Source organism: Dictyostelium discoideum, assembly GCF_000004695.1.
Source record: "Dictyostelium discoideum AX4 chromosome 2 chromosome, whole genome shotgun sequence".
NCBI lineage: Eukaryota > Evosea > Eumycetozoa > Dictyosteliales > Dictyosteliaceae > Dictyostelium > Dictyostelium discoideum.
The window spans coordinates 2,873,955-2,888,074 of record NC_007088.5 but is presented as its reverse complement, the minus strand read 5'-3'; the positions used below and the strand labels follow the sequence as shown (position 1 = coordinate 2,888,074).

Genomic DNA, 14,120 nt, shown 5'->3' with positions numbered 1-14,120 from the left:
TAAAATTAAAATAATAAAATATTAAAAATAAAAAAATTAGTGTGAATGAAACATTGACAATTTGGAAAATGAATAAATAAAAAAAAATAAAAAAAAAAAAAATAAAAAACAAAAAAAAAAATAATAAAAACAAATAGTAATAATAATAATAATATTGATACTAAAAAAATAAAATAAAATAAAATAAAATAATCTAATAGACATATTTTTTATTATAAAAAAAAAATAATAAATAATCAAAAAGTAAGTATATTAAAATTTTTATATATACCCATACTTGAATCTTTTAGATAATGATTTATTTCATATGTGATGATGATTAAAGTAGAATTTAGGGTAGCTTTTTTTCTTTAAATTCATTTTAATGAAAAAACAAATATATTTTTAATTTCCTTTTTTTTTTTTTTTTTTTTTTTTTTTTTTTTTTTCTTTAATTTTATCACTATAAAAACAAAGTTTTTTTTTTTATTTTTTTATTTAATAATTATAAATTTAAAATTAACAGTAAAATTAAAAAAATAATAGTATACTATAAAAAATGGTATGGATAATGTGGTATTATTTATAATAACGTTTTAAAATATTAATTATTTTCATTTATTTTTTTTTTTTTTTATTTTCTCAACAAAATTTTATAATTGTAGAACAAAATGAATATCTTGATTGTAATTATTATTATTATAATAACAATAAGTTTTTCCCTTGGTAATGTGAATGAATGTTATGCAAATTGCTTCAAAAAGAATACTAGATACTGTGGAAAGGATCAATTTCTTTGTGATGTAGTTGTTGGTAAATGCCAAGAAAGTTGTAATATTGAATTTGGTATTGAACAAAAATAAATAAATTTTAAAAATAATAATAATATCAATTATAATAATTATAATAATAAATGAAAATTTTAAAACATATCAATGAATTAAAAATAAATATAAATTTAAAAAAATAATAATTAAATTTTTTATGTAATAATATGTTTTTTTTTTTTTTTAATCAAATTTAAAAATAAATAAAAAAGAAAAAAAAAAAAAAAAAAAAAAAAAAAAAAAAAAGAAAAAAGAAATAATTATTTTTTTTTTTTTTTTGTTGGGGGTAATTATGTATATAATTTCAAAAAATGGTAATAATTAATAAGATCTCCTTTTTTGTGGGTGTTTTTGGTATAAATATTAATGAAATTATATGAAAAAAACTTTATTAATACCACCCATTAATTACTATTATTTTTTTTTTTTTTTTTGTTTTTTAATATTTTTTTTTTTTTTTTTTTATTTTAAAATAAAAACAAAAATTTAAAAAAAGATTTTTAAATTTGACAAGGGTTTTAACTTTTTTTTTTTTTTTTTTTTTTTTAATTTATAAAATCTAATTATTGAAACAAAATAAAAATAGAATAATGGTAAAATAAAATTTTTTTTAACAATTTTTTTATTTATTTATACATATTTTTTATTAACAATAAAATATTTTTTTTTTAAAAAACAAATTTTAATCTTTTAGAAATTAACTCTCTTTTTTTGTATTTTTTTAGTGGTTTATTTAATGATAATATCATCAAATGGAATAAATGGTGATTGTTATAGTGATTGTGTTGATGATAATAGAGAATTTTGTAAAACTGAATGGTCAAAATGCGTTGTACTAATGCAAAAATGTAGAGATAATTGTGATGTACAATTAGAAAATTAGTAATAATAAAAAAAAAAAATAAAAAATAAAAATTTAAAATAAAAAATAAAAAAAAATAATAATGAAACATAAAATATTTATAACAAACATAATAAATATTTAAAAATTTTTAAAAAAAAAAATTTATTGTTATTTTACATTAAATAAAAATAAATTAATAAATTTTTTAAAAATATTAAAGATTTTAAAAATTATTATTATTTAATCTTTTTTTTTTATAATATCTCCAAACAATTTACTTGTTTTTTTTTTTTTAAATTAAATGATACCTCAATTATTTACTCATTTGTTTGATATATTAAAATTGAAAAGAGTGTTAATTAAAAAAAAAATTTCCATTTTTATATAAAATGGAAAAGTATTAATGTTTAATATATTCTTTTCATCTTTTAATTTTAAAACAAATAGAAACTATTTTTTTTTTTTTTTTTTTTTTTTTCCTAAAAAGAATAAATAAATAAATTATAACAAGCTTAATAATAATAATAAAATTTAAAAAAAGAGTGAAAATTAAAATAATTATTTATTTATTTATTAAAAAAAGAAGGTGTAACTATATTAATATTATTACAATTTGAACAAGATAATTGAATTTCATGATTTGAAGTTAATGTATTTAAAATTGGTATCATTGGTTTTGAATAATATAAACCTGTACATTTCTTTTGAGAACAATAAAACTTTGAAATCCAATTATCCATTGAATCAATTGAATTTGAATCACCATTACATCTTGGACAAATACAATCAAAGTAATAACCATACTTTAATTCATCTTTTCTATCTTGTATTGGTTGATCTAATTCAATATAAGATATTGTCAATTGGTCACCCTTTTTAATTGGATATAATGATTTAAATGTCATATTACTACCATCTCTAACATCTGTACAATTTGGTATACAAGAATGATTAAAATAACTACTACTTGGTGATACTGCAACACCAATACACTTATCATTCTTTGTCCAAATTCCAAATTGATTACATCTAGTTTTATGTATAATTGATCTACTTTTTTCATTAATTTTCCTAATCATTTCAATTTTATCATCATTATTAATTATTGATTTTGTTGTTGTTGACCCTAATAATACTAAATTAAACAATTCACTTATAAATTCAACGATTGAATCAATTCTTTCTTTTGCTGCTGGATTTGATTCTTCTGTAACTTGATTTTCTACTAAATCAAAAACATCATCTAATGTATTTGTTAATTGTTCATTATCATTATTATTATTATTGTTGTTATTTAATTGTTGTTCAATAAATTTATTATTTAATAAAATATCTTGATAATATCTTGATAACAAACCAACGATCATTCTAATTTCTGTAAATGTTTCAATATCAAAATTTGGATAAACTTTTAATTTTGGTGATTTTAATTTTTTATAAAATTTACATTCATAATGTTGATGTTTATTAATATTTTCATTTTTACATTGTTCATTACAATACCAAATTTCATTACATTGATTACATTTTAATGATAATTTAATAACTGATGGTAATTGTTTAATACAATTAAAACATGATGTTGTTTTTAAAGTTTCTGATGTAACTGCAAAATATGATTTACATTTTAATAAATCTTCTCCAATTTGAATATCACGAGTTGCTATTAAATAACGACCTTCATTCTCTGAACTTTTTAATTCTAATCCATTAAAAGATTTAAACATTTAATAATTAATTTATTAATTTTTTAATTTTTTTTTTTTTCGATCAGTAAAAACCACAAAACTGTGTTTTAGAAAAAAAAAAATAAAAATAAAAAAAAATAAAAATAAAAAAAAATAAAAATAAAAAAAAAAAAAAAATGTGAAAATAAAAATAAAAATGTGAAAAAAAAAGTGGCATGAAATCGGGATTTAAATTTTATGTGAGAAAATATGTTTTTTTATTTTTTATTTTTTTTTTTTTTTATTTAATAATTTGGTTTATTTAAATAAAAATTTGAATTAACAATTAATTGATCATTACAAGTTGAACATGATAATTGAATTTCATGATTATCAATGTTGGTTAATGATTGTAGTGATAATTTTAATTTTGAATAATATAAACCTGTACATTTCTTTTGATGGCAATAAAATTTTGAAATCCAATTATCTAATGAATCCTCTAATTTACCAGTTGGATCAATATCTGTTGAATTACATCTTGGACATTGACAATGAAAGTAGTAACCAAATTTCAAATAATCTCTACGTCTTTTAGTTGATTTATCTAATGCCAAATAAGAGATATTAATTTGGTCACCTTTTTTAATTGGAAATAATGATTTAAATGTCATATCACTACCATCTCTAACCGATTCACAATTTGGTATACATGAATGATTAAAATAACTACTACTTGGTGATACTGCCATACCAATACATTTATCATTCTTTGTCCAAATTCCAAATTGATTACATCTAACTTTTTGAATTAATGGTCTAATTAATTTAATTAATTCTTCAATATTATTATTATTATTATTATTATTATTATTATTATTATTATTATTATTATTATTATTATTATTATTATTATTATTATTATTATTATTATCATTACTATTATTATTTATTGTTAATTTTAATATATTTATAATATATTCAATAATATTATCAATATATTCTTTTGCTACACTATTTGTTTCTTCATTTATATCATTTTCTACTAAATCTAATACACCATCCAATGTATCTTTTATAAAATCTTCTTCATCATCTTGTTGATTATTTATTATTATTGATGAATTGAATTTATTATTTAATAATTTATCTTGATAATATCTTGAGAGTAAACCAAGTATTATTCTGATTTCAGAGTATGAATCGAAATCGAGTTTTGAATTTTGAATTAATTTTGGTGATTTTATATTGTTGAAAAATGCACATTCATAATGTTGATGTTTTGCTTGATTATCTTGTTTACATTTTTCACTACAATACCAAACTTCATTACATCCAAAACATCTTGGTACTTGTTGAGGTGATGGTGATTTAATTAACTTTATACAATTGTAACAACTATTCTTTTTAAAATCTTCACATGTAACTGCAAAATATGATTTACATTTTAATATACTCTCTCCAATGTCAATATCTCTATTTGCTATAATATACCTTCCCTCTAACTCTGAATTCGATAATTTTAATCCATCAAAAGATTTAAACATTTATTTTATTATTTTTTATTTTATTTTATTTTTGAAAAAAAAAAAAATAAAATTAATTTTTATTTTTTTTTTTATTTTTTTTTTATTTTTTTTTTGATCAAAAAAAATTTTTGGAAAAATGGGAAAAATGTGTTTTTGATTTTCAAAAAAAAAAAAAAAAAAAAAAAAAAAAAAAAAAAAAAAAAAAAGAAAAAAAAAAAAAAAATAGAATTGCCCCATCTTTCAAGATATTTAAAATTTGATGGACAAGTGGGAAGAAAAAAAAAATTAAAAAAAAATAAAAATGATAATAAAAAAAAAAAAAAAATTTGGAATTGAGAAATCATGGCAGACTTGTCTTTTTTTTTTTTATTTTTTTTTTTTTTTTATTTATTTTTGTGCAGGGTTTTTTTGTAAAACCAAGATATTTTTTAAAACCATTTTACACAATAATTTTTTTTCTTTTTTTTTTTTTTTTTTTATTTTTACTATTTTTTTTTTATTTTTTTTTTTTTTAAAAAAATTTATTTGTTTAATTTTATTTCTTTTTTTTTTATTAATTATCATTATTATTTTTATTTTTTATTTATTTTTTTTTTTATTTTTTTTATTTTTTTTTTTAATTTTTTGAAAACTTCAAAATTAATTTCTATTTTTAACATTTTTTTTTTTTTTTCTGCTCCCATTACCTTTCTAAACAATTTTTTTTTCAAAACGACTCCATTTTGATTATAAAATTGAAAAAAATAAAAAAAAATTTTTTTAATCGAAAAAATTCAAATTTTTTATTTTTTTTTTTAATTTTTTAATTTTTTTTTTTTGTTTAATGCATTTCCAACAACAGCATTGTCATACCACTCCAAACAAACTCATTTTAATCTTGTTGTATTATTGTTTTTTACTTTTTTTTCTTTTAAAAAAAGTAAATAAACTTTTTTCCAACAAAAATTTCACACATGCATTTTTTTTTTTACCTTTATCTTTTTGTAATTTAAATTAAATAATAATAATAATAAAAATAAAAATAATAATTAAAATAATAATAAAAATAAAAATAATAATAAAAATCTATATGATAATAATAATAAAAATAGTAAAATAATAATAATAATAATAATAAATAATAATAATAAACTAAAATAAAAAAAAAAAAAAAAAAAAAAAAAAAAAAAAAAAAAAAAAAAAAAAAAAAAAAAGGGGTATTTTAATAATTCAAACTATTCACTGTCGGCACCAACAAAGTTTTTAAGACTATTTTCACAACTTTTTTTCTTTTTTTTTTTTGTCCATTACAGACAAAAAAAAAAATTTTTTTAAAAAAAAAAAAAAGATTTAAAAAATTAAAAAAAAAAAAAATTAAAAAAAAAAAATTGATATAAAAAAAAATAGATATAACAGAAAAAAAAAAAAAAAAAAAAAAAAAAATTTTTGAAAAAAACCAAAACCAAAAAAATAAAAAAAACAAACAATAACCAAATAATAATAATTTATATATTTTATATATAAATTTAAAATAAAAAAAATAGATTTACAATTTAAAAATTAAAATATTACTATAGCAATAATAGTAATAATTTAAAAAATATGAATAATAATATTAATAGTACTTATAATAATAATAATAATAATAATAATAATAATAATAATAATAATAATAATAATAATAATAATAATAATAATAATAATAATAATAATAATTCCAATAAAGACAATTATAATGGATATAAAACACCCAAGATCCAAAACCAAATAGTAAACCCTCAAAGTATCAACCAATAAAAACACAAACTCAATTTAGTAAACCCGATATTGCCAAAAATATTGGAGAATTGGTTGAATATTTAGATAAAAAGAAACAATATATTGAAGGAAAAGCATCAACAACACCTTTATCAACTTCACCAACATTAAATTCAAAATCATCATTTAATAATAATAATAATAATAATAATAACAATAATAATAATATTAATAATAATAATAATAATAATAATAATAATAATAATAATAATAATAATAATAATAATAATAATAATTTTTCAGAAGATGATGAATATTATAGTGATGATAATCAAAATAATCAAAATAATCAAAATAATAATAATTGTGAAGATTCAGAATTAAATATTGAAGAATATTCAAATATATTTAAAAAATTAAAACAAGAGAATAGTTTTAATGAAATTATAAATTTTACAGAGAGGGAAATTTTGGTATTATGTGAAGTTTGTAAACATTATTTTAGTGATTTCAAAAAGAATAAATTCAATAATTTCGATAAATTATTATTATATTTAGCATTTAGTAAAGCAGGATCAAGCACAACACACATTAGTAAAATGTTTAACGTTACTCAAGTTACAATTAGTCGGGTTGTACAAAAGATACGTATTGTAATTGATCAACTTTCAAAAAGAGATTTACCATTTGATATATTTAGACCATCAGTTAATGGTATTAATAATAATAATAATAATAATAATAATAATAATAATAATTCAAATAATATTAATAATAATAATAATAATAATAATAATAATAATAATAATCAAAATAATTTTAAAATTCAAAAGAATCCATATCATATTGGTTTAATAGTTGATTGTATCACTATTAAAACTACAATAGCAGATTCAAAGAAAAAGGAATACTTTGATCCAATTAATAACATATATGGCATTAAATTTATGGTTGCAGTTCAATTCAGTTCACCACATTATTCAATTTTTGTTTCTGCACCTTATCTTGGTTCAACACCTGATCTAACCATATTTAATCAACAAAAACATAATCTATTAAACTATCTTCAAAAACAAGATACACCTTCAGAAATTGATCAAACTGGTAAATTTAAATCATGGGCAATTTTAACTTTATTCGATCCTCAAACAGGTTCCTCATTACCTTATTCAAATTATTATAAAAATGTTAATGGTATGGTTCAAATAGTTAATCAAAATCAAAATCAAAATAATCAAAATAATCAAAATAATCAAAATAGTCAAAATAATCAAAATAATAACAATCAAAGTAATTATTGTAATAATAATAGTTTACCATCTAGTGCAACAACTACACCACCATTAAATTCACAAAATTATAATAATAGTAATAGTAGTAGTAGTAGTAATATACAGGAATATACAATGACGACGACCATGATGACGGCAACGACGGCCACAATGACAACTACTACAACTACAAATACAAATTCAAAGTGTATTGATGAAATGAGAATAATAAATATAAATGATAATTTAAAAGAATTTGAATCACATAGGATGACAATTGATAAATATTTTGGTAGATTATATGGGTTATGGGGAATTACTGGTAATTATCGGTTGGATCAACGTTTCATTGAAATCGATTTTAAAAATTTACAATGGTTAACAAATGTTCATATTCAAAAGAAAGATTTAGATAATGACGATTTAACTTTTTTTTATCAATTTAAAAAGAATTTATTTGAATCTGATAAAAGAATTACAAAAAGTAGAAAAAAAGATAAAAAAGTAACAAGTCCACAACAAAGAAGACAATCAAATAGAAATCATGATATTAATAATAATAATAATAATAATAATAAAAATAATATTAATATTAATATCAATAATAATAATAACAATAATAATAGCAATAATAATAATAGCAATAATAATAATAATAGCAATAATAATAGTAATAATAATAATAATAATGGAAATAGTGATGGAAATAATAATAGTGATAACAGTAAATATAATATTAATAATATTATTAATAAAAACAACATCAATAATAATAATAATAATAACATATCTTCATCTACAACCACCTCAACTTCAACTACATTTCAAAATCATTCATTTGATGATGAAGAGTATGAAGATGAATCATATGATACCTCTGAATATGACGATGGTGAATTAATTTTTGATGGAGATGATGAAGATAATAATTTTAATAATAATTATAATAATAATAATAATAATAATAATAATAATATAGAAACAAATAGAAATAAAAATGATGATCCTCGTGAAGATACTGGTCCATTTAAAAAAAGAAAATTTTAGTGCAAAATTTAAATTAAAACAAATAAAGAAAATGTTTATTTTTTTCCTTTTTTTTTTTTTATAATTTTAATATAATCAGTTTTTTTTTTTTTAATTATTTAGATATTTTTTTTATATGTTTATATATATACATTTTTTTTAAAAAAAAAAAAGTTGTAATTTATTCTATTCAAACCAAAACATTCTTTAATTGGTATGCTAATTGTAACATTTGATCGGTTGCTGAATTCCAACATTTTCCATCCATCAAATACACCTTTAATTCCTCTGGATCATCCTAAAATTTTAGGTTAAATTTTAAATCAAACAAACAAAGAAAATGTTTATTTATTTTTTTTATAAATGTAATTAATTAATTTTAATTTATACTGTTTTTTTTTTTTTTTTTTTTTTTTTTTTTTTTTTTTTTTTTTTTTTTTTTTTTTTTTTCAATTAAATAATTCAAATATTCATTTTTTCATGTAAGTATATTTTCTTTAAAAAAAAAATTTGTTGTAGTTTATTCTCCTCAACCCAAAAACATTCTTGATACTGCACGTTTTACTAATTGTTCCGTTTGGTTGGTTGCTGAACTCCAATATTTTCCCTTCCATCAAATCAACTGTAAATATTTTTGATGATTCTAAAATTATAAAAAAATATTAGTTATTGCTTTATTTTATTTTATTTTATTTTATTTTATTTTATTTTATTTTATTTTATTTTATTTTATTTTATTTTATTTTATTTTATTTTATTTATTTATTTATTTTTTTTATTTTATTATATTTTATTTTTTTATCTATTTGTTGTTTGTTTATCTATATATTTATTTATTTATTTATTTATTTATTTATTTATTTATTTATTTATTTGTTTATAAAAACAATATCAAATAATTTCAATAATAATATTTATTTAAGACAAAAAAAAAAAAAAAACAATAGCAAATAAAACAGTATCAAAATATCAAATAAATGTTTGGTATTGTTTTTTTTTTTTTTTAATATGCACAATTTAAAAAAATTAAAATAAATTAAAAAATAAAATAAATTTGCTGTTAAACAGTGAAAAAAAATAATTATTAGAAATTTTTTTTTGAAATTTGAATTTAAACCACCTCCAACAACAAAAAAGTGCGCTAAATAACGGAATTGATTTTAAAATTTTTTTTATTTAAATGGGCCAAAAAAAAAAAAAAAAGTTTTTTCTTTTTATTTCAAAATTTTTTTTTTTTTCATAGTTCACAAACAAACATAACAAAAAAAAATAAATAAATAAAAACACAAATAATTTAAACAGTAAGTGATAATCTATATAGTTTAGTTTTGGAATATGGTCTATTATTTATTTATTTTTTTTTTTTTTTTTAAAAAAAACACTACCAAATTTAAATAAACATTTCAATAAACTAATTAGTCTTACCATAACTTTACTTTATTTTTTATTTTTTATTTTTTATTTTTTATTTTTTATTTATTTTTTTTTATTTTATTTACACTTCATACCTAATTTTCCTTTATTCCAATTGCACATTACTTATAAACAATAGATATATAAATTAATAAAAAAAAAAAAAAATAAAAAAAATGTCATCAAGAGATAAACAAGATAGTAGAAAGAAAGAATTTAAAAAATCACTCGATAGTGAAACAGCAAGAAGAAAGAGAGAAGAAAACTCAATTGGTATTAGAAAAAATGCTAGAGAAGAGTTAATGTTAAAGAGACGTGGTATCGTTCAACCAAATCCTTCAACTTCTTATCAAATTATCGTTCCACCAGAAGTTCAAGAACAATTCCAAAAATATGAAAATGAAACTATGGAAAATAAGGTAAATCATAATAGAATCAATTAAAAAAAAAAAAAAAAAAAAAAAAAAAAAAAAAAAAAAAAAAAAAAAAAAAAAAAAAAAAAAAAAAAAAAAAAAAATTCACATATTAATTTCTCGATTTTTTTTTTTATTTTTTATTTTTTATTTTTTTTTTTTTTTAATAGATTAAAAATTTACCAGGATTAGTTACAGCATTAAATTCAAACGATCAAGCATATGTTTATTCATCATTAGTACAATTTAGAAAGTTATTATCAATTCATGCTTATCCACCAATTGATCAAGTTATTGAATGTGGTATTATACCAAAATTGAATCAACTCTTACAATGTAATAATCCAAAGGTACAATTTGAATCAGCATGGGCATTGACCAATATTGCATCTGGTAATAATAGACAAACTCAAACTGTGATGGAAAGTGGTTCCGTACCAATCTTTATTCAGTTATTATGTGCAGAAACTACCGATGAAGTTAAGGAACAATGTGCTTGGGCATTGGGTAATATTGCAGGTGATACAGTTGATTCAAGAAACTATCTCTTGAAATATGGTGCAATGAATGCTTTAATTCCATTGCTACACTATGGTGAAGATAATGGTGCCACCACCACCTCAGCCAATTCCGAGCGTAAAATTGGTCTAATTCAAAATGTTGTCTGGACAATTTCAAATTTGTGTCGTGGTAAACCACAACCAGATTTCTCTGTGGTTAGTCAATGTTTACCAGCAATCAACGAGTTGATCAGAATTGAAAATCTTCCAAGTGAAATCTATGGTGATTTATGTTGGGCATTATCTTACCTCTGTGATGGTCCAAATACAAAGATTCAAGCCGTCATCGATAGTGGTGTCGTACCAAGATTGGTCAAACTATTGGAATATCCAGATAGTATCGTTTTCACACCAGCATTACGTGCCGTTGGTAATATTGTCACTGGTGAATCTAGCCAAACTCAAATAGTCATCGATAATAATGGTGTTGAATTGATCACTCGTCTCTTGGCCGTTCAAAAGAAATCCATTCGTAAAGAATCATGTTGGGCATTATCAAATATCACCGCTGGTGAACCATCACAAATCGATGTTGTCGTATCAAATCCAAAGACAGTGACAACCTTGATCAGTCTTCTCTCCCACAGTGAACATGACATTAAACGTGAAGCATGTTGGGCTTTATCAAACTCTACCAATAATTCATCAACTAAATCAATTCAAACCTTGGTTCGTCACAATATCTTGAAACATTTTATCGATTTATTAAACTCTCAAGATTTAGTTATCCTTAAAATCGTCTTGGAAGGTTTAATCAATATCATTAAAGAAGGTGAAAAAACTAAAACTAAAACTGGTGTTAATCCATACGTTAACTTGATCTCTGAAATGCAAGGTGAATCCATCATTTATGATCTTCAAGAGCATCAATCAAAAGATGTTTACAAGAAAGCTTTCGAACTTATTGAATTCTTTGAAAGTTCAGATTATTCTGATTCTGAAAATTCTGAACCAAATATAAATCAAAATGGTCAATATGAATTTAGTTCAAATTATAATAGTAATTCAATTAATATTTAAATAATAATTAACAAAAAAAAAAAAAAAAAAAAAAAAAAAAAATCACATGTCATCAATTTTAAAATTACTAGTAAATTAATATTTCAACTAGTAAATTAAAATTGTACAATCAATATTTGTATAGATTAAAAAAACAAAACAAACAAAACAAAACAAAACAAAAAAAAAAAACAAAACAAAATAACTAATATCATCTTTCAAAATTATTAAGTTGATTTTTAAATGAATAATAATAAAAAAAAAAAAAAAACATCTAATTTTAAAATAATTATTTTCAAAATTCGTTTTTTCACTTTTTTTCATTTTTTCTTAATTTTTATTTTTTTTATTTTTTTTTTAATTTTTATTTTTTTTTTTATTTTATTCTTTTGATCAAAACTAAAATGATTACTAATAGATTAATTAATTCATGTAAATCCTTAAATGGAATTGTTTCTAAAAGTTTACTAAATAATACTACTAAAAATGTTATTTTTCAACAACAACAACAAATTAGGAATATGTCGTCTTGGAAAAATTTTTTAAATCCATTTAAATATTATAAAGAAAATGCAGATACTCAACAAAAAAGAAGAGTGTAATTATTATAATTAATTATTATTATTAATTATTATTTTTGAATTAATATTAATAGTTAGTTTTTTTTTAAAAAAAAAAAAAAAAAATAAATTTAAAAAAAAAAAAGTAAAAAAGAATTAGAAGATGGTGTTTTATGGGATGTTAAAGAATTTATGAAAAATCCAACAATGAAAGTTTTTGTTGGATCACCAAATTTAATTAATGAATCACAAGCAGAAGTTGTACCACAAATTAAAACAAAAGATTTGGATGGTAATAAATTGGAATTTCCAAATTGTTTAAATAAAGATAATAATGATCCATCATTATTAATCGTTTCAGTTAAACCATTTCATGCTGATAAATTTATAAAAAGTTGGTCTGAACCATTTAAAAAGGAATTCCCACAATTGGATATTCATAGTATATTTTTGGTTTCACAATTAGGTTATCAAATTTTATCACCCCTTTTAAAAAGTACTCGTAAAGGAAAGAATAATGATCTTACAGAATCTTGGTATAATTTACCAATGGCAATTAAAAGTAAATTATTATTATTTTTATTAATTATTATTATTATTATTTTAAATTTATATAATACTAATCTTTTTTTTTTTTTTTTTTTTTTTCAGAATCAAATACAATTTTTGAAGATTTTGGTGTTACAAATCCATATTCATCATATATATTTTTAGTTGTTGATGGTAAAATTCGTTGGAAATCATCTGGTTTATCAACTCCAAATGAAGTTGAAACTTTAAAAAAATTAACTAAATCTTTATTGGAGGATAAAAATAAAAAATAAAAAAAAATATAGATATTAATATAAATAATAGTTAATTAAAAAAAAAAAAAAAAAAATAAACCTTTTTATTTTTATGGTTTTTTTATTTTTTTATTTTTTTTTTTTTTATTCTGATCAACGGTTAAAAATAGATGGCTAATTTTTAAATCTAACATTAAAACAAACACACCCAAATTTGTAATGTTTTTTTTTAAACACACAATAATTTCACACACTTACAAATAAAAAAAAAAAAAAATAAATAAATTCAAAACAATTAAAAATAAAAAAAAAAATTAAATAAATAAAAAATAAAATAATTAATCATTTAAAAAAAAAAATAAAAAAATAAAAATAAAAAATAATAACACATATTTCTTTTTCACTCTACATATACAACACACATTGATAAAATAATAGTTTCTTTCTTTTTTTTTTTCTTTTTTTTTTTTTTTTTTATTTATAATAATATTTAAATTTATTTTTAAAAAT

General features: G+C 18.4%; 7 protein-coding genes across 7 annotated transcripts; 5 read left to right on the top strand and 2 right to left on the bottom strand.

The window, feature by feature from the left end:
• Nucleotides 1-650: 650 nt before the first annotated feature.
• Nucleotides 651-842, top strand: DDB_G0273255 (hypothetical protein; the record flags this gene model as incomplete). Its single annotated transcript, XM_639749.1, has 1 exon — nt 651-842. One exon carries the CDS (start codon nt 651-653, stop codon nt 840-842), a length of 192 nt encoding a protein of 63 aa, XP_644841.1.
• Nucleotides 843-1,542: 700 nt separating this feature from the next.
• Nucleotides 1,543-1,689, top strand: DDB_G0273395 (hypothetical protein; the record flags this gene model as incomplete). Its single annotated transcript, XM_639748.1, has 1 exon — nt 1,543-1,689. The coding sequence occupies one exon, from the start codon at nt 1,543-1,545 to the stop codon at nt 1,687-1,689; it is 147 nt and encodes a 48-aa protein (XP_644840.1).
• A 527-nt stretch (nt 1,690-2,216) lies between these two features.
• DDB_G0273253 (SET domain-containing protein) lies at nt 2,217-3,377 on the bottom strand (the record flags this gene model as incomplete). The annotated part of the gene is made up of 1 exon (XM_639747.1): nt 2,217-3,377. The coding sequence occupies one exon, from the start codon at nt 3,375-3,377 to the stop codon at nt 2,217-2,219; it is 1,161 nt and encodes a 386-aa protein (XP_644839.1).
• A 245-nt stretch (nt 3,378-3,622) lies between these two features.
• DDB_G0273393 (SET domain-containing protein) lies at nt 3,623-4,864 on the bottom strand (the record flags this gene model as incomplete). Its single annotated transcript, XM_639746.1, has 1 exon — nt 3,623-4,864. One exon carries the CDS (start codon nt 4,862-4,864, stop codon nt 3,623-3,625), a length of 1,242 nt encoding a protein of 413 aa, XP_644838.1.
• Nucleotides 4,865-6,427: 1,563 nt separating this feature from the next.
• On the top strand, nt 6,428-8,901 carry DDB_G0273391 (hypothetical protein; the record flags this gene model as incomplete). The annotated part of the gene is made up of 2 exons (XM_639745.1): nt 6,428-6,608; nt 6,689-8,901. 2 exons carry the CDS (start codon nt 6,428-6,430, stop codon nt 8,899-8,901), a joined length of 2,394 nt encoding a protein of 797 aa, XP_644837.1.
• Nucleotides 8,902-10,469: 1,568 nt separating this feature from the next.
• On the top strand, nt 10,470-12,286 carry DDB_G0273149 (hypothetical protein; the record flags this gene model as incomplete). Its single annotated transcript, XM_639744.1, has 2 exons — nt 10,470-10,712; nt 10,877-12,286. 2 exons carry the CDS (start codon nt 10,470-10,472, stop codon nt 12,284-12,286), a joined length of 1,653 nt encoding a protein of 550 aa, XP_644836.1.
• A 383-nt stretch (nt 12,287-12,669) lies between these two features.
• DDB_G0273147 (hypothetical protein) lies at nt 12,670-13,649 on the top strand (the record flags this gene model as incomplete). Its single annotated transcript, XM_639743.1, has 3 exons — nt 12,670-12,863; nt 12,972-13,387; nt 13,477-13,649. The coding sequence occupies 3 exons, from the start codon at nt 12,670-12,672 to the stop codon at nt 13,647-13,649; spliced, it is 783 nt and encodes a 260-aa protein (XP_644835.1).
• Nucleotides 13,650-14,120: the final 471 nt, after the last annotated feature.